The sequence below is a fragment of the Rhineura floridana genome, chromosome 2, assembly GCF_030035675.1.
Source record: "Rhineura floridana isolate rRhiFlo1 chromosome 2, rRhiFlo1.hap2, whole genome shotgun sequence".
NCBI classification, from domain to species: domain Eukaryota; kingdom Metazoa; phylum Chordata; class Lepidosauria; order Squamata; family Rhineuridae; genus Rhineura; species Rhineura floridana.
The window spans coordinates 36,374,601-36,393,363 of NC_084481.1; the positions used below are offsets into that span (position 1 = coordinate 36,374,601).

Consider the following 18,763-nt stretch of genomic DNA (forward strand, 5'->3'; position numbering starts at 1 on the left):
AGACATTTACAGCGTTTTCCAGGACTGTGGAGTCGGAAGCAATTTTGGGTGGAGTTGGAGTCGGACAGTAGAAAAATAAAGGAGTCAGAGTCGGAGTCGAAGGTTTGGCGTACCGACTTCACAGCCCTGGTGTGTGTGTGTCTGTGAGAGAAGGAGACACTGTGCCAAGGGTCTCCTAAAGCCTGGTGCCAGCCCTGCATTTTATCCTCACATTTTATCCTCAACTGGTCAAGGCTAAGAGAGTGTGATTAGTCCAAAGTCATAGGAACATAGAAAGCTGCCTGATACTGAGTCAGATCATTGGCCTATTGAGCCAGTGTGATGGGGCTGAGCCACAGAACTGCCCTCCCACCATTTACCTGGACAGGACAGGGGTGGGGCTGAGAGCTGATGAGGTCAGGGCTGCATGGACTTAGTGGGAGGAGGCTCCACTGGTGTGTCTGTGTGGCCCCAACCTTTCCACCCCCCTGCCCTGCCCTTGCCCCATATGGCTAAGCTGCAGCAACACCAGGGTTGGGAGACTGTGCCCCAACATGCTGCTATTGACTAGCAGCAGCAATCTGGATTTCATGCCTGGAAATGCTGGGGATTGAACCTGAGACCGTCTGTCTGTAAAGCATGTGCCCTACCAGTAAGCTATGGTCCTTTGCTCTGTGGACTTCATGGATGAGCCGTGATTCAAGCTCTGATTTCTCTGCTCTAAGCCCAGCACTCTAACCCAGGGATGGGGAACCTCTGGCCCTCCAGATGTGGCTGGGCTCCAACACCTATCAACCGCAGCCAGCATGGCTGATGGTCAGGGTGATGGGAGTTCTAGTCCAACTGCACCTGGAGGGCCCACAGACTTCCACACTGACCACTACACCATGCTGGTTGTATACTAGGGATGGGATCCATTGGCCAGTGCCGGTTCAAAAGCATTCCATCAACCTAACAGGCAGGCATCAATTCAAGTTTGTTTTGTATTCACTAGTTGCTGCTTTTACTGATCCATTTTTTTTGTTTCGAAAAAATATTGATACTAATAGCAATACTTTTAAAGGAAATATCGATATTTTGAAGGATCAGTATTTCCTTTGAAGATATTGATATTTTGAAGGAAAAATCAATATTTTAAAAGGAAATACCAATAAATTGCCATTCTTACGATTGATGTTTTAGAGTCTTTTTATATAAAAAAATCCACTTTCAAAAATAGCCACGAAAATTTGCTACATTAAAATCCGATCCTCAGCAATTAAGAATAAGTGAATTAATGAAAAATTTGGTAGCAAATCCGAATTGGGTGGAATTCTAGCACATCCCTACTCTATACTGGTTCTAACACAGTGGGACAGAATGTTGCCACTGTACCTCCCAGCTGACTTTTCCACCGCTCCTCTCCACTCCCTTGCCTACTGGGGCCAACACAGTTCTAACTACGGTGCATTTTTGCAAATCAAAAAGGAGGAGCTCGGAATGGAGTGCTGTGGAAAACAAGAAGGAAGCTGCAGCCAGTCTTTTGTATCCACTCCTTCATCCATGAGAAGGAGATTCTGATGATACTTTAGGAGAGCTTTATTCATATCGTTCAGTCACATTCTCAGCATATTCTTTTTCTCCCCTTAACAACTGGATTCTGTTGAGGAAAAACTTCTTAAAAGACAAACTTACAGCTAACAGAATACAACATGGTTCTGCTGCCTCAGAATGTTTCAATGCATGTGCGGGTGTTATGTGCCTTCAAGTCGATTACGACTTATGGTGACCTTATGTAATCAGCAACCTCCAATAGCATCTGTCATGAACCACCCTGTTCAGATCTTGTACGTTCAGGTCTCTGGCTTCCTTCATAGAATCAATCCAGCTCTTGTTTGGTCTTCCTCTTTTTCTACTCCCTTCCATTTTCCCCAGCATTATTGTCTTTTCTAGTGAATCATGTCTTCTCATCAGAGCTTGGAAGTATCTCGTTAGAAATAACGAGTTACTTGTAATTCACTACTTTTTAAACTAACCAATGGGTAATTCCATTATATTTTGCAAGTAATAGAACGACTAGTAATTTCCCTACTTTTCAGCCGCGACTTTAATGTTTCCAGCGTTAGGTTTGGACATTACTTGGAGGAGGGAGGGGGTGGGAGCAAGCGGAAGTCTTCAACTCCTGTGACTGGTGGACACAAGACATGTGTCTCACACTGCGCTTTTGCGCAGCTTCGCTCTTCCCTTGTGCTCTGTGTTAGGAGGCACGAGGGAGGAGGTGAAGAGTCAGGGGGTCATGGAGCTCTGGAGAGAAAAAAATGGATGGTGGAGGAGAAGGCAGCAGCAGAATGCAGGTGAAGAGCTGTGGAGGTAAGTGATGATGGTATGTATGCACGCAACCCTCCCCGCACTTTCTGCCATCCCCCTGCACGTCCTGCTTTCCCCACCGCATGTCCTATTGCTCGCCGCCGCCTCCCCCACCGGTTGTCCCCCCTGAGTTTTACCTGAAAAGTTCTCTCTCTCTCTCTCTCTCTCTCTCTCTCTCTCTCTCTCTCTCTCTCTCACTCTCACTCTCACTCTCACTCTCACTCTCACTCTCACTCTCACTCACACACACACACACACACACACACACACACAAAAGCGGAAGTCTTCTGTTCCTGTGTTTGGTGAACAGAAGACATATGCCTCACACTGCGCTTTTGCGCAGCCTCGCTCTTCCCTCGTGCTCTGTGATAGGAAGCACGAGGGAGGAGGTGAAGAGGCAGGGAGTAGTGGAGCGCTGGAGAGAAAAAATGGACAGCGGAGGAGAAAGCAGCAGCAGAATGCAGATGAAGAGCTGTGGAGGTAAGTGACAATGGTGTGTGTGTGTGCGCGTGCACCCCCCTGCACCTCCTGCCATCCCCCTCGTGTGTCTTGCTGTCCCCTGCGCATCCTGATGGCCCCCATCGCCGACGCTGCCCACCCCCCGCCGCTGCAGATCACTGCCGCCCCTCAGTTCTCTCTGTGGAAGTGTCCTCTGATAACTCTGCCAGGTTGCCCTTCCCTCCCGCATGATGCCTCAGAAATTTTGCAGGTGCTTTAGCCCTCTGTCTTCTCTGAAGCTGCAAGCCTGTGCACGCTGACTTGGGAGTAAGTCCCATTGACTCCAGAGAGGCTTCCTTCCGAACAAACGCATAGGATCGCTCTGCTAGCATCTCTTTGCGTTTGTCTCTGTCTGCCCCTCTCCATAACCCTGTGCCTGCCTTATAATTGCTCAAAATTCTAGTTCCCTGCGACCACATCATAGCCTCTGTCCCCAAATCCTCTCCATTTCACGCCTGCCCTGCATCCACGAGCTCAAATCCTTAATCGCTACTAGTCCACCACTCTCACTCTTTGCTCTGCTGTCTTCATGTTTCTTTTTAGGGGCATTTTTTGTTGCTCAGTATTTGCTAAATTCAGTATTTGCTAACAGGAATAAAAAAATTGGGGGGCAACTGGTGTATGTTCTCTTGCTCTCTTTCCCCTCTCTCTCTACAAGCCTGCCATCATCTGTGTGTGTGTGTGTGTTACATAAAGCTAAACTGCCTGTTCCATTAACTTGCTCTCTTTCTCAGCCATCAATGACAGGAAAACCTTGGCTTAAATAGCAAAACCTTTTCACCCATCAGTCTTGACTAGATCTGCATGAAAAAAGACAAACTAACCTTGTTAGTTGTTAGATAGTATCAGATTTATATGTGGTTTATCTCCCCCCCCAGTACCATTATTTAGTACAACTTTTAAATTTTGTGGTCAGGAGTACGGGACTGCAATTATTAATGTTTTAGAATACTTTTTTGTGTGAAAAGTGGTTTGCAATGTATAATTCTTTAGGGTGTGTATGCAGAGAATGCTGCTGGTTAGAGACAGTGTGGTGTAGTGGTTAGAGTGCTGGACTACGACCTGGGAGACCAGGGTTCGAATCCCCACATAGCCATGAAGCTCACTGGGTGACCTTGGTCCAGTCACTGCCTCTCAGCCTCAGAGGGAGGCAATGGTAAACCACCTCTGAATATAGCTTAACATGAAAACCCTATTCATAGGGTCACCATAAGTCGGGATTAACTTGAAGGCAGTCCATTTTTTTTCAGGGAGGATAAAAGTGGTTTCATTGTGCTGTCATGGCTTCCCCTGAAGAGACCTGGGAATTGTAGTTTGAGGAATATACCAAGAATTTCATTCATAAAAACATAAGAACAAAAAAAGCTCCAGCTAGATCAGGCCAATGGCCCATCTAGTCCAGCATCTAGTCCATTATATATATATTCTCACATTGGCCAACCAGATGCCTGTGGGAAACCTGCAAGCAGGACCTTAACACTGTTTCCTCCAGCTGTTTCCAGCAACTAGTATTCAGAAGCATAGTGCCTCCAACTATGGAGGCAGAGCATGGCCATTGTAGCTAGTAGCCTTTGATACCCTTTGTTGTTGTTATGTGCCTTCAAGTCGATTAGAACTTATGGCGACCTTATGAATCAGTGACCTCCAAGAGCATCTGTCATGAACTGCCCTGTTCAGATCTTGTAAGTTCAGGTCTGTGGCTTCCTTTATGGAATCAAGCCATCTCTTGTTTGGCCTTCCTCTTTTTCTACTCCCTTCTGTTTTTCCCAGCATTATGGTCTTTTCTAGTGAGTCATGTCTTCTCATTACAGGCAGGCCCCGCTTATACGGCAGGTTCCATTCCGGACCCCCGCCGTAAAGCGGAACCCCATTGAGTATAATGGGGCATGTCGCACGAAAATGACACCAAAATGCCGCAAAAATGCAAAATCGGCTTTAAAATGGGAAATGAAAGCCACCGCATTAGCGGAACGCTGGTAAGCGAAGCGCCGGTAAGCGGGGCCCTACTGTATGTGTCCAAAGTACGATAACCTCAGTTTCATCATTTTAGCTTCTAGTGACAGTTCTGGTTTAATTTGTTCTAACACCCAATTATTTGTCTTTTTTGCAGTCCATGGTATGCGCAAAGCTCTCCTCCAACACCACATTTCAAATGAGTTGATTTTTCTCTTATCCACTTTTTTCACTGTCCAACTTTCACATCCATACATAGAGATCAGGAATACCATGGTCTGAATGATCCTGACTTTGGTGTTCAGTGATACATCTTTGCATCTGAGGACCTTTTCTACTTCTCTCATAGCTGTCCTCCCCACTCCTAGCCTTCTTCTGATTTCTTGACTATTGTCTCCATTTTGGCTTGTGCCAAGGTAATGATAATCCTTGACAAGTTCCATGTCCTCATTGTCAACTTTAAAGTTACATAAATCTTCTGTTGTCATTATTTTAGTCTTCACATTCAGCTGTAGTCCTGCTTTTGTGGTTTCCTCTTTAACTTTCATTATCATCATGGTCTGTGGGGGGGTAGGAGGTGACAAGGGAGGAGGTGGAGAGTGAGACAGGGTGGAGTGGAGAAAACAATTGTTTAAAAAATGGAGTGGAGGGGAAAAGGAGCAAGAACATGGATAAAGGAGGAGAAGGAGGCAGCAGCAGAATGGAGATAAAGAACTGTGGAGGTGAAAGATGACAATGTGTGTGCTTGCACTTGGCACACAAAGTGGCCTCCACCACCCTCTCTGGCTACTGTGCTGCATTTGCAGTACTTTAACTTTTTTGCAGCTCAGGGGAAAATATTTGCTTGGGTGAGTGTCCCTTAGTTGGTGGCAAGGCAGGGTCCGGGAGGTGGTTAAATGAGAGAGATTACGCTTGCTGGCTGAGTGGGGGGCAGCGGGGTTGCATTTGGATTGACGTGCAAAGATCTGAGTAGTGGCCTCTGCCTCCCTCCCCACCTCCCTTACCAGCGGAGAGACCACCATTGCTATCATGGATAAAAAGAATTATTCTACTTCATCTGTATGTGTGTGTTTACTTTTAATGTTGTTTTAGGCTACTTAGATGTGCAGCAGCCAAGGCCAGCACATTGTAGGTGTTTTTTTAAAAAAGTAACTGAAATGTAACTGTAGTGATTACATTTGAGAAAAAGTAAAGTAATCAGTTACATTCAGAGCAATTGTAATTGTAATGGTAATTACTACTTTTTTGGACCATGTAACTGTAATTTATTACTTTTTAAAAGTAATCTTCCAAGCTCTGCTTCTCATTATGTGCCCAAAGTATGATAACCTCAGTTTCATCATTTTAGCTTTTAGTGATAATTCTGGTTTAATTTGTTCTATCACCCAATTATTTGTCTTTTTTGTGGGCCGAGGTATCTGCAAAGCTCTCCTGCAACACATTTCAAATGAGTTGATTTTTCTCTTATCCCCTTTTTTCACTGTCCAACTTTCATATCCATACAGACATCAGGAATACCATGGTCTGAATGATCCTGACTTTGGTGTTCAGTAATACATATTTGCATTTGAGGACCTTTTCTAGTTCTCTCATAGCTGCCCTCCCCAGTCCTAGCCTTCTTCTGATTTCTTGACTATTGTCTCTATTTCGGTTAATGACCGTGTCAAGGTATTGATAATCCTTGACAAGTTCAATGTCTTCATTGTCAACTTTAAAGTTAAATAAATCTTCTGTTGTCAGTACTTTAGTCTTTCTGATGTTCAGCTGTAGTCCTGCTTTTGTGCTTTCCTCTTTAACTTTCATCAGCATTTGTTTTAAATCATTACTGGTTTCTGCTAGTAGTATGGTATCATCTGCATATCTTAAGTTATTGATATTTCTCCCTCCAGTTTTCACACCTCCTTCATCTTGTTCCAATCCCACTCTCCGTTTGATATGTTCTGCATATAGATTAAACTAATAGGGTGATAAAATACACCCCTGTCTCACACCCTTTTCGATTGGGTACCTATCAGTTTCTCCATATTCTGTCCTTACAGTAGCCTCTTGTCCAGAGTATAGGTTGCGCATCAGGAGAATTAGATGCTGTGGCACCCCCTTTTTAAAAAAGTATTCCATAGTTTTTTGTGATCTACACAATCAAAGGCTTTGCTGTGATCTATAAAGTGCAGGGTCATTTCCTTCTGAAATTCCTTGGTCCGTTCCATTATCCAACATATGTTTGTGATATGATCTCTGGTGCCTCTTCCCTTTCTAAATCCAGCTTGGATGTCTGGCATTTCTCACTCCATATATGGTAAAAGCCTTTGTTGTAGAATCTTGAGCATTTCTTTACTTGCATGGGATATTAAGGCAATAGTTCAATAATTACTGCATTCCCTGGGATCCCCTTTCTTTGGAATTGGGTTGTATATTGAATGCTTCCAGTCTGTGGCCATTGTTTTCTTTTCCATATTTGTTGACAATTTTTTGTCAACATTTGGACAGATTCAGTCTCAGTAACTTGTAGCAACTCAATAGGTATGCCATCTGTTCCTGATGATTTGTTTCTTCCAAGTATTTTAAGAGCAGCTTCCCCCTCACATACTAAAATTTCTGGTTCTACAGGTCTTTCGGCAAGGATCTGATCATTGTATCTCTGTGTTGAGCCGTAAGGACCATTATCAAGCAGTAAAATCTCAATGCCACCTTTCCATTTAGCATTTGAAAATAATAGAAAAAGAACAAGTGTTTACATGCATAGATTGATATACCAAGTACGCTTGTGTGTGTGGAGGATTAGGTTATCAGATACAGTACAGCTTTCACACAATGACTTTTGTCAGTGCTTTTGTGCACTTGCAATGAAAATCCACTGGCCTTGTCAGGGAATGAGATCTTCACAGTGCCCCATTTAATGCAGAGGTGGGGCACCTCAGGCTTGAATGTGGCCCACCAGGCCTCTCTATCTGATCCTTGGGTCACTCCCCTGTCGCACCTCTTTCTGACCCTGCTTAGCACCTTCCTTGAGTCTGGCTGGAATGTGTCCTTGAACTCTGATAATGCATCTTGCTTCCCTGGATGAAGGATAGAAAGGTATGTGAGAATCAGTGGCAGTTAGTGGCTCTGCATCAGTGGGGCAGGGGAATCCATTCTGGGTTTTAGTCTGAATGTTGAAGGAGCTGTAAAAGAAACCTATTGTACAAGGTAAAAATTTACACTCAGTGCTAGAAATGGGAAGCTCCATCCACTTTTGCCTCTGGCTCAACCAAGCACTGGCATGTGGCCCTGGGCAGGTTGCACAGAACGGAATGTGGCCCTTGAGCTGAAAAGGGTTCTTCACTCATGATTTAACAAAGGGTTTTTTCCCATCTCCCGTCTCCCCCATTGCTATATTTTAACTCCAACAAAAAAGAAGACTCAGTTTTCCTCAGCCCCTCCTACTGGGTGTCCACAGTTCTGTTTGGGGCTCTGCTATTGCCACAAATATTACTCAGTTCATCAACTTTCAAGTGCTCGGAATGTGCATGTTGATTTGTTTATCTAGCATTGTTTCTGCTCCTATGGCGACTGCATCAAACCAAGGCTTGCAAGCTGTAGCTAAAAATAACTTTTTACCACTTGATCCAGCAATTCCAAATTTAAACCACTTTTCTATTTTGATCTTAAATAGTGATGACATAAAAAGTGAAAGAAAAACTCAGCTCTGCCCATTGCAGAGTTCAAAAGCAAAGATAAAATTGAGTAAGTTCTAGTTGTGGAGGTATTTTGCACCCTGATATGACAGAATGACCTGTATAATTTTGAATGGCAGGTGGTGTGAGTGTAAGACATTTTTGATGCTCCCTTGCCACTGCCACTCCTTGTGGCATTTATTTATTTATTACATTTATATACCGCCCCATAGCCCTGCATCTCCCCCTTTTTTTGAAATCACATCAGGGTATCAGCTGGGATAAAACTTGCCTCACTGATGCACCAGTTTTCCCACCTGAAGACGGAAATGGTACAGTCCATTCTACATTTCAGGATTCTACCACCTCATTCTGCTGTGTGTCTGGACTAGCCCAGGAAGACCAAAGGCATTTGCTCCCGGAGGTGCAATAATGCATCCACCCCCCAAAGCAGATGAATCATACCCAAGGGTGACCAAGATGCTCTGTATACCTGAAAGAAAATCCCACAACTGCTTCTTCCTAGACATACAATAGTATTAAACTAAAAGGTAACATGCCTTTCACATCACTAAAAATCAGCTGCCTGAGGAAGCCACCCACTCAGCCCTGGACCAGTTGTACTATCAAAAGTATCTGATTATAAGCATTTCTGCTGGAGTATCTGGCTATGATTTTGCAACACCTCTGCAGACCTGACAGCCTCATGTTCGAATGATGGGCCCATCTCCTTGCTCTGGGCAGCAGTTCATTTTTTTAAAAATAAATGACATACATGAATTGAAATGGGAAGCAGAAAAAATGGTGCCCTTTGCTGCCTGAAGCATGTACTTCATGGGATCTCACAATACCGTTGGCCCCAATTCATGCAACCCCCTGAGTAGTTTGCATTTCCACCAGACAGAGTTATTGCACTGCAGAACATAGGCCTTATGTTTGCACTTTAAAGGTCCCAATTGTCTTTGCAGTCACATCCTTACCTGTCCCTCAGTGACATTGTATATAATATCAGTTATAGGACAGGTGGGTGTGGTTTGGGGGAAATGGCCATGCCGGCCAGATTAGGAAATTTATTAAGTCTAACTTGTCCTGAGTTGGCCAGAGGTTCCCCACCACTGTTATAAGGAATTCTCTTCCGTTTGGCCTCAACCTCTCTTAATATCAACAAACCTCCAATGATGCTTGTTAACTTAAACCAGAGCTTGGAAGCTTACTTTTTAAAAGTAATAAATTACATTTACAATTACATGGCCCAAAAAAGTAGTAGTTACAATTGCAATTGCTCTGAAAGTAACTGATTACTTTACTTTTTCTCAAAAGTAATCAGTACAATTACATTTCAGTTACTTTTTAAAAAAATGCCTACAAGGTGCTGGCCTTGGCTGCTGCACATCTAAGTAGCCTAAAACAACATTAAAAATAAACACACACATACAGGAGTAGTAGAATAATTATTTTTATCCATAAGATAGCAATGGTGGTCTCTCCTCTGGTAAGGGAGGTGGGGAGAGAGGCATAGGCCACTACTCAGATCTTTGCATGACAAACCTAGTGCAACCCCCCTCCCCACTCAGCCAGCAGGCATAATCTCTCTCACTTAACCACTTCCCTGCCACCAACTAAGGGACACTCATCCAAGCAAATATTTTCCTGAGATGCAAAAAAGTTAAGATACTGCAAATGCAGCAGTAGCAAGAGAGGATTTATGGTAGGGCCCCACTCAAGGCGGGTTACGTTCCAGATCCCCGCCTAAAAACGAAACCCTCCTAAAAGTGGAACTCCGTCAATAAAATGGCGCCTGACACCCAAAAAACGCAGTAAAAGCAGAACAAGCACCATATGAGTGGGGCCTTACTCTAATTGAAAACCGCTGTCATCTTCCATGTCCACAGTTCTTTATCTCCATTCTGCTTCTGCCTCCTTCTCCTCCTTTATCCATGTTCTTGCCCTCTGGCTCCTTTTTCCCTCCACTCCATTCTTCACCACCACCATCCATTTTTTAAACAATTGTTTTCTCCACTCCACCCCGTCTCACTCTCTACCTCCTCCCTCATCGCCTCCTACCCACCCACAGAGCATGAGGGAAGAGCGACGCTGCACAGAAGCCCAGTTTGAGGCACATGAGTTTCATCTACAAATCAGAGGAGCAGTAGACTTCCCCTGCTCCCCCCCAAGTAATGCCCAAAAGTAATGCTGGAAACATTACAATTACTCCACAGAAGTAATAAAATTACTCCTAGTTCTATTACAATCAAAATGTAAAGGAATTACCCACTTGTTCCTCAAAAAGTAAGGAATTACAAGTAATTCATTACTTGTAACGAATTACTTCCAAGCTCTGACCTAAACTTAATATTTTACTCTCTACATCCAGGTCAGATGTTGCAATTTTGTACAATGATCGCTCTGTTCTTGAAAACCATCATGTAAGTGCTGCTTATAAGATTATGCAAGAAGAAGAAATGAACATTCTGGTGAACCTAACCAAAGATGAATGGAGGTAAGACTGGTGGGCTTATTAAGAACAACTCTAACTGTAGACCTGGTTCATATTATTCCTGCTATCACACAAATCCACTTCTCATTGGCTGGCTACCATGTCACCAAGATAATGTCTGAAACCTTTTTCCACTGTGGGTGGCCTATGTCATGGCTTTTTCCCATGCCAGCATTGCCTTTCAATACAAACCTTACTTTCAGTGGTGGCTGGTGCCCGCTAAGGATGGGGTTCGCTGCCTATTTCCTGTCCACTTGTATTCTGATTTGTTCCCGCTCTGTCCTTTTTTTTTGTTCCTGCTTGCTTTTGCACTTGCCAATTCAATCCGCTATTTTTTTTTATTTGCAGAATAAAAAATAACGTATTTTTTAACAAAAATGCTTACAGAAAATTACAGTGTTCCACCTGGTTTTCCCTCCTATTTACGTATCAATTAGGTAGATAATCGCCTTTGAGTCTTTCTCTTGCCTCGGGCTAACAGATGTGGTTCTTAATGATTTAGAGCAGAGAATTGGGTTAGGGTTTTTCTTCTCCTGCCTGCTTGTTGCATTGATGTTTGTGTCGTTGTCTATTTATTCCACTGGTGAATTCTCAGTATTCCCCCTCGGCCCGCAAACTGCAGTTTTCCCCACAGTTATTATGGGGGGGGGTAGAGTTAAACTTCTTATGCAGTTATGCCTACACAGGCACATCTGCTTTTTATTAGACTCCCTATATTTCACATTTCCTTCCATTATTTGGTAACAGTGTAAGTGCTGAAGGGCCACCCCACAGTGCAGTCACACAGTCACACCCATACACACTCTTGCAGGCACCTTACGTCTGGGCCACTCTCACTTCCTTGATCTTATTTGGACCATTTTTCATAAATGTTTTTGTCTCATCTGCACGCCAGTGTTTTCCTTTGATGGCTGTGGGGGGCGCTAGAAAATGTTGCACACATCCCTCTAGTTGAAGTTTAATGCAAGCAGCAGCACCATACCAAAAGAAGAGTGGCTACTGAGCTGTATTGCTTGCTTTGTATCTAGAAGTAAAATGCAGAAAAGGCATTATTAGCAGATTCCTTATTACGTTAATATTTACAAATTTAGCAATTGCTCACTGCTGCTCATTGATTGCTTTGGTCTGCTGCTTTACGTTAGTGTTTAAGCAAAAATTTACCGCTTAATAATAATCCGGTTGATCACATAAACTACTGTACTCTTCAAAAGAGCCTAATTAGTGTTTATGAAGGGACACATAAGCCCCCTCTGCTGTGCAAACTTTTTACAGCCATGCTTGATCGAGTGAGGAGAGGTAGGAGGGAGTGGGGAGGGAGGAACACATACTTTCAGACAGAAGCAGCACGACAACACAGAATTAAAGCCAAGCACTGGGTGGGGGAAAGAATCATATCCATCAGAATTGCACAATCACTTGCTCGGTTAGTTTGGCAGGGACGTTAGGGAGAAAGAGGCTGTGAGGAAAAGATTCCCTCTGCTCAATGAAGTTTTGTGGTTGACTAAGGCTGCAGTCCAATACTCAGAAGTAAGCATGGGTTCAATGGCACTTACTCCCAAGTAAGTGTGTATTGGATGGCATAATAGTCTAGGTAGAACATAAGAACATAAGAAGAGCCTGCTGGATCAGGCCAGTGGCCCATCTAGTCCAGCATCCTGTTCTCACAGTGGCCAACCAGGTACCTGGGGGAAGCCCGCAAGCAGGACCCGAGTGCAAGAACACTCTCCCCTCCTGAGGCTTCCGGCAACTGGTTTTCAGAAGCATGCTGCCTCTGACTAGGGTGGCACAGCACAGCCATCATGGCTAGTAGCCATTGATAGCCCTATCCTCCATGAATTTGTCTAATCTTCTTTTAAAGCCATCCAAGCTGGTGGCCATTACTGCATCTTGTGGGAGCAAATTCCATAGTTTAACTATGCGCTGAGTAAAGAAGTACTTCCTTTTGTCTGTCCTGAATCTTCCAACATTCAGCTTCTTTGAATGTCCACGAGTTCTAGTATTATGAGAGAGGGAGAAGAACTTTTCTCTATCCACTTTCTCAATGCCATGCATAATTTTATACACTTCTATCATGTCTCCTCTGAAGGAACTTGCAGGCAGACACCACTGATGGAACAACCACCACATTGCCCATCCCCGCTCATTTCCCCATGGAACTGACGCAATTCTTGTAGTTTGTTGACCAGAGGAATAAAGGGTTCTCTGTGCTTCCAATAACTTAATTCAAAAGTTAAGCCTCCCACATATTATTATTTATTTATTTAATTTAATTTATATGCCGCCCTAAGCCAAAAAGGCTCTCTGGGCGGTGTACATAGAGGATAAACAAGAAAATATATGAATAGAACAAATATAAGAAAATCAAAAAGCAAAACAAACAAAGAACAAAAACCAAACAACATCAGAATATACCAGTAATGAAATACTGTTTTAAAATACACTATAAAACAATTTTTTAAAATAGAATATTTAAAATTTTTAAAATGCCTGGCAGTATAAAAAGGTTTTCACCTGGCGCCGAAAAGATAGCAGCGTCGGCGCCAGGCGTACCTCATCGGGGAGACTATTCCACAATTCGGGGGCCACCACCGAAAAGGCCCTGGATCTAGTCACCGCCCTCCGAGCTCCTCGATGTGATGGCACTCGGAGGAGGGCCTTAGATGTCGAGCGCAGTGTATGGGTAGTTTCATATTGGGAGAGGCGTTCCACCAGGTATTGCGGTCCCATGCTGTGTAGGGCTTTATAGGTCAAAGCCAGCACTTTGAATTTAGCCCGGAAACAAATAGGAAGCCAGTGCAGATGGGCCAGAACAGGTGTTATATGAGCGGACCGTCTGGTCCACGTCAATAGTCTGGCCGCTGCATTCTGGACTAACTGTAGTTTCCGAACTATCTTCAAGGGCACCCCAACATAGAGCGCATTGCAGTAGTCCAACCTAGAAGTTACCAGAGCGTGAACAACTGAGGCGAGGTCATCACTGTCCATGTCATATTGCAATGAAATGCATTGCTTTTGGAAAAATAAATATTCTGTATTTTGCAGTGATTGTGAATTGATTGAGAACTAATGTAATAATAATTCATACACATATATATGATGGAAATGAAATAAAGAATTTATGTAAATATAGAAACATTAATAAACAAAACACTAAAATCTCATTGGCACAAATGATATAAATAATATAAAAAACAACTTAGTTCAAATGGAAAGGTTTTCACATCACCCCCCCAAAAAAAGAGTTGTATAATTACATTTTCAATATATACCTAATAACAGCCTTTTCGGGCAACATGTCTAGGGTTTATGAAAGAGGCAAATACCTGGCAGAAAAGAAACAGACAAGTTAAAAAAATAAACATTCGTTTGAAAGGCCATTGCTGTTAACAGTTAACAAAACAAGGAAAAACTTAAGAGGATGATTAATGCTCCTGGCAACCAAGAGGTCTTCTGTATCTTTAAAAGTTGTGCAGGGGGAAGGGAGAATTTCACCTTGTGGTTTTTCCCATTATAGTGTTGCAAGGAAGCCTGCACTTGCTTGAATTTTCTCTTCTCTTAAAGATACAGAATCATTCTCAGGCCCTGAGCCTGGCAACCCTATGGCAGTGATGAATCCAGAAGTTAAATAATAAACGCACAGTGATATATTCCTGATTTCAAAGACTGGTAGGCTGGCTAGTCACAGAAAAGAAAAAAAATGTGGTTGCTGCTGCTTTAAGGTAGTGCTTGCAAAAGGAGGGGAAAGTAATTCAGTTTGCAGATACATGCATCTGATTGGCTCAGATTGAAATACATGTCTCTGAGCATGGGGGAGGCTCTTCATAGTCTATGCTATGGAACTTCCAGTGCAGGGACTCTTCCTGACTGGTTAGAGCTTATTCTATGGGAAATAAAATCAAAATGGAGGTGCTGAAGGGACCCCTGCCCTCTCTAAGCCGCTTCTACTCAGAGCTTGAAAATAATTAGTTACAAAAAACAACTTACTTGCAATTCATTACTTTTTTGAGGAACAAGTGGGTAATTCCTTTACATTTTGATTATAATAGATCAAGGCGTACTTTTATTACTTTTGAGGAGTAATTGTAATGTTTCCAGCATTACTTTGGGGCATTACTTGGGAGGGAGTAGAGGAAATCTTCTGCTTCTCTGATTTGTGGATGAAAATCATGTGCCTCAAACTGGGCTTCTGTGCAGCGTCGCTCTTCCCTCGTGCTCTGTGGGTGTGTAGGAGGTGATGAGGGAGGAGGTGGAGAGCGAGATGGGGTGGAGTGAAGAAAACAATTGTTTAAAGAAATGGACAGTGGTGGAGAAAAATGGAGTGGAGGGAGAAAGGAGCCAGAGGGCAAGAACATGGATGAAGGAGGAGAAGGCAGAAGCAGAATGGAGGTAAAGAACTGTGGAGGTGAAAGATGACATGTGTTTGTGAATACTGTGTTTGCACTTGGCACACAAAGCGGCCTCCACTGCCCTCCCTGGCTACTTTGCTGCATTTGCAGTGTTTTAACTTTGTTGCATCTCAGGAGAAAATGTTTGCTTGGGTGAGTGTCCCTTAGCTGGTGGCAGGGCAGGGTCCAGAAGGTGGTTAAGTGAGAGAGATTATGCTTGGTGGCTGAGTGTGTGTGTGTGGGTTTGCACTTGGTTTGACATGCAAAGATCTGAGTAGTGGCCTCTCCCTCCCTTTCCATCTCCCTTACCAGCGGAGAGACCACCACTGCTATTTTATGGGTAAAAAGAATTATTCTACTACCTCTGTGTGTGTGTTTATTTTTAATGTTGTTTTAGGCAACTTAGGTGTGCAGCAGCCAAGGCCAGCACCTTGTAGGCACTCTAATTTGTTTTTTTTTTTAAGTACCTTAACTGTAATTGTAGTGATTACTTTTGAGTAATGGCGAAGTAATCAATTCCTTTCAGAACAATTGTAATTGTAATGGTAATTTATTCCTTTTTGGGGCCATGTAACAGCAATTGTAATTTATTCCTTTTTAAAAGTAATCTTCCAAGCTCTGCTTCTACTAGAATTTATTATTATTACCATCCCTGGAGACAGGCGTGGACCGTAGCAATGATTCTGATTGGCTGTGCTGTCCAAAGATGATTGGCCAGAACAAAAGATGGACAGAAACAAGTCCAGAATGTGTCTAAATGTGAGGTACTGTATTGAATATAAATGTAAGGTATAGAGAAGGGACTGGGCTACAGGTTTGGGGCTTTAGGGTGGGCAGTGCCCCACCTGCCCTTTGTGAGGGGCCTCCACTGCTTATTTTGATGATGGGTTAGTATCCATACCTTTTCCGGTACTATCTGGAGCTTAGTCCTGCTGAGATTTACCATTGGGGAAAGTCAGTCTGCCTCCAACCCCTAGTGTGGAATGGAGAGGTGGCCAGGGCCAGTCCACAACCAACCCCACTCCCCAGCCCCACAAATCTGATCCTGAGCGCCACCAACCCCACAAAATGGCAAAGGAGAGAAGCAGAACTCTGTGGTAAACCAACACTTGGTTCAGTCTTGGAGCTTGCAGCCAATGCCAAGGATGCTGAGCCCCAAGGGCTCCTTCACCTAGAAAATGTGGCAATTATATCAGTCCCTGGAAGAAACATATATGAATATGGGGGGGGAGAGAGAGAGAGAATGGCCCACATTAAAACAAAAACAAAAAACCCCAACAGCATTTAAGATATCTGAAGAGTCTAAAAGTAGGTATTTATTTGCTTCCTGCGCAGAAACAAAGACCAAGGTGAGGGTAACTCACAGTAAAGCTACAGTACAATTCAGTTTGTTAGAACACATAACAGTAGAAAAGGGTGACTTGTAATATTTAGTGGACAGGTGGGTATTTGGAAAATTTGATTAATAAATATATATGGTCCTAATTAAATTCAAAGTACTTTAAAAAATCTATTTTTTACAAAGTGCAAACATATCCAGATCATGAAATTGTAATAGGGAGAAATTTTAATGGAGCTGGAGATCTGCTAATGGATAGACAACATAGTGTAAGAACAACCCTACTCACCCTTATAAAGTTGTGATGAATTAAAATTAATTGATATATGAAGGAATTATAACTCAAATAAGAGAAACTATTCATTCTATTCATTTCCTAATCACAATTATTCAACAGATATATTTATGGGTACTCTGACACACGTAGATTACTGTCAAAAGTAAGCAAGGTGAAAACTGGACAAAGAGTATTGTCTGATCATGCCTCAGTACATGCTGAGTGCAAAATTCCATTAAGTAAAATCTGATGATGATGATAGAAATAATAATTTGTTGTTATTTTATTTTTGTTGTCTGCCTCTCACCCAGAATGCGGATCCTGAAGCGGATTACATGGATTTAAAAATACAGAGCGTACATAAAACCATACAGAAATTTAAATTTTAAAATGCAAAAACGTACACAGAACCATACATAAATGAATCCATAAAATCTTTTAAAAGGGGTAAAAATTTAACCGAATGCTAGAAAAAAAGATGGGTCTTTTTCAGCAGCCATCTAAAAATGTGAGGAGAGGGGGCTGATGTTACCTCAGAGGGGAGGGCATTCCATAGTCTAGGGCAGTGGTTCCCAACCTGGGTGCTGGGACCCCTAGGGGGGTCGCAAACAGTAAAGAAATGAACTTTTATTTATTTATTTATTAAAAGTTGTCCCTCCCTGGATGTTGTCTGCTCCCCACTGCCGCTGCAGACAACACCTCCCCCTTGCTCCAAATGAGGGGGAGGAATTCTGCTGAAGTGCCAGTGTCAAGGGCAGGTGTATGCCTATAAAATATGTGGCAGATGCTGAAGGAGGCTGAGGGTGGATCTACCAGGAAGAAAAGGGGATTACTATTGCTGACTCCTGTCTCCTTGCACAGCCAATGATGACCTTACTCAGAATGAGAGGAGAGGGCTTTTTGTGAAGCAAAAAGAAGCAAGGCTGCAAGGAAAGGCTGCTTTCCTCCTTTCTTCCTGGCAGCCAGCCTGCCTGCCTTTCTTGGCTCCTGATTCACTGCCATCTCCTTTTAAAAATTATTCTTATTTGTGAAGCCTTCCAGATCTCACCTTTGGCCCAGAGGAGTGAGGAAGCTCAGGACTTGCTTGCCCCCCATTGCTGAGGCTAACTGTGTGTGTTAGCATCCCCCCCTTTTTCCACCTATTCTCCACCCCCCCCCAATCTCGCTCTTCGAGACGCTGCGGCAGTTGAGGGCTTCCCACCTCCCATGTGCCTGAATGCATGCAGACTTGCAGATGCTTGCAGGAGGGACAGGTGTGTTTGTGTGTCCGTGTGCTGATCTGTTTTCTGTTCCACTCTCATTCCCCAAGTGCAAGCTAACTGAATCATCACAGCACACACCCCTCTTCCTCAGTCTTCACAATCTAGCATCCCCACCACTACCACATTGCTGCTTCATTATTATTATTGTTGTTGTTATTATTATTATTATTTTAAAAAGCTAAAATTACAATTAGCAGTGGGGGGTTCACGAATTTTTTTGAGCTTACAAAGGGGTTCCCGTATTCCTAAAGGTTGGGCAGCACTGGTCTAGGGGCCATGAAAGAGAAGGCTCTGTTGCGAGTATTCACCAATCAGGCTGCAGATATAGTAAGCACTCACAACAGGCCCTCTTCCCTGGCTCTTGTGCGATGGGCATGACTGTTGAGGGGAAGGTGGACAAACAGATACCTAGGTGCAAACTGTTTAGGGCTTTAAAGGTTAAAACCAGCACCTTGAATTGTACTCGAAGCAAACTGGGAACTCTTTTAATACAGGCTTATAATGTGTTCAAAACAGCTCTTCCCAGTTAACATCCTGGTAGCCACATTTTGAACCAGCTGAAGGTTCCAAGTAG

General features: G+C 43.3%; 1 protein-coding gene across 2 annotated transcripts in view; it reads left to right on the top strand.

Moving 5' to 3' along the window:
• The window catches only part of PDE1A (phosphodiesterase 1A), a 158,189-nt gene that overhangs the window by 118,056 nt on the left and 21,370 nt on the right, over positions 1-18,763 (top strand). For both annotated transcript variants that reach the window (XM_061608284.1, XM_061608283.1), the window contains exon 8: positions 10,804-10,929. In XM_061608284.1, coding sequence (XP_061464268.1) covers positions 10,804-10,929 — 126 coding nt within the window. The remainder of the gene's footprint in view (positions 1-10,803; positions 10,930-18,763) is intronic.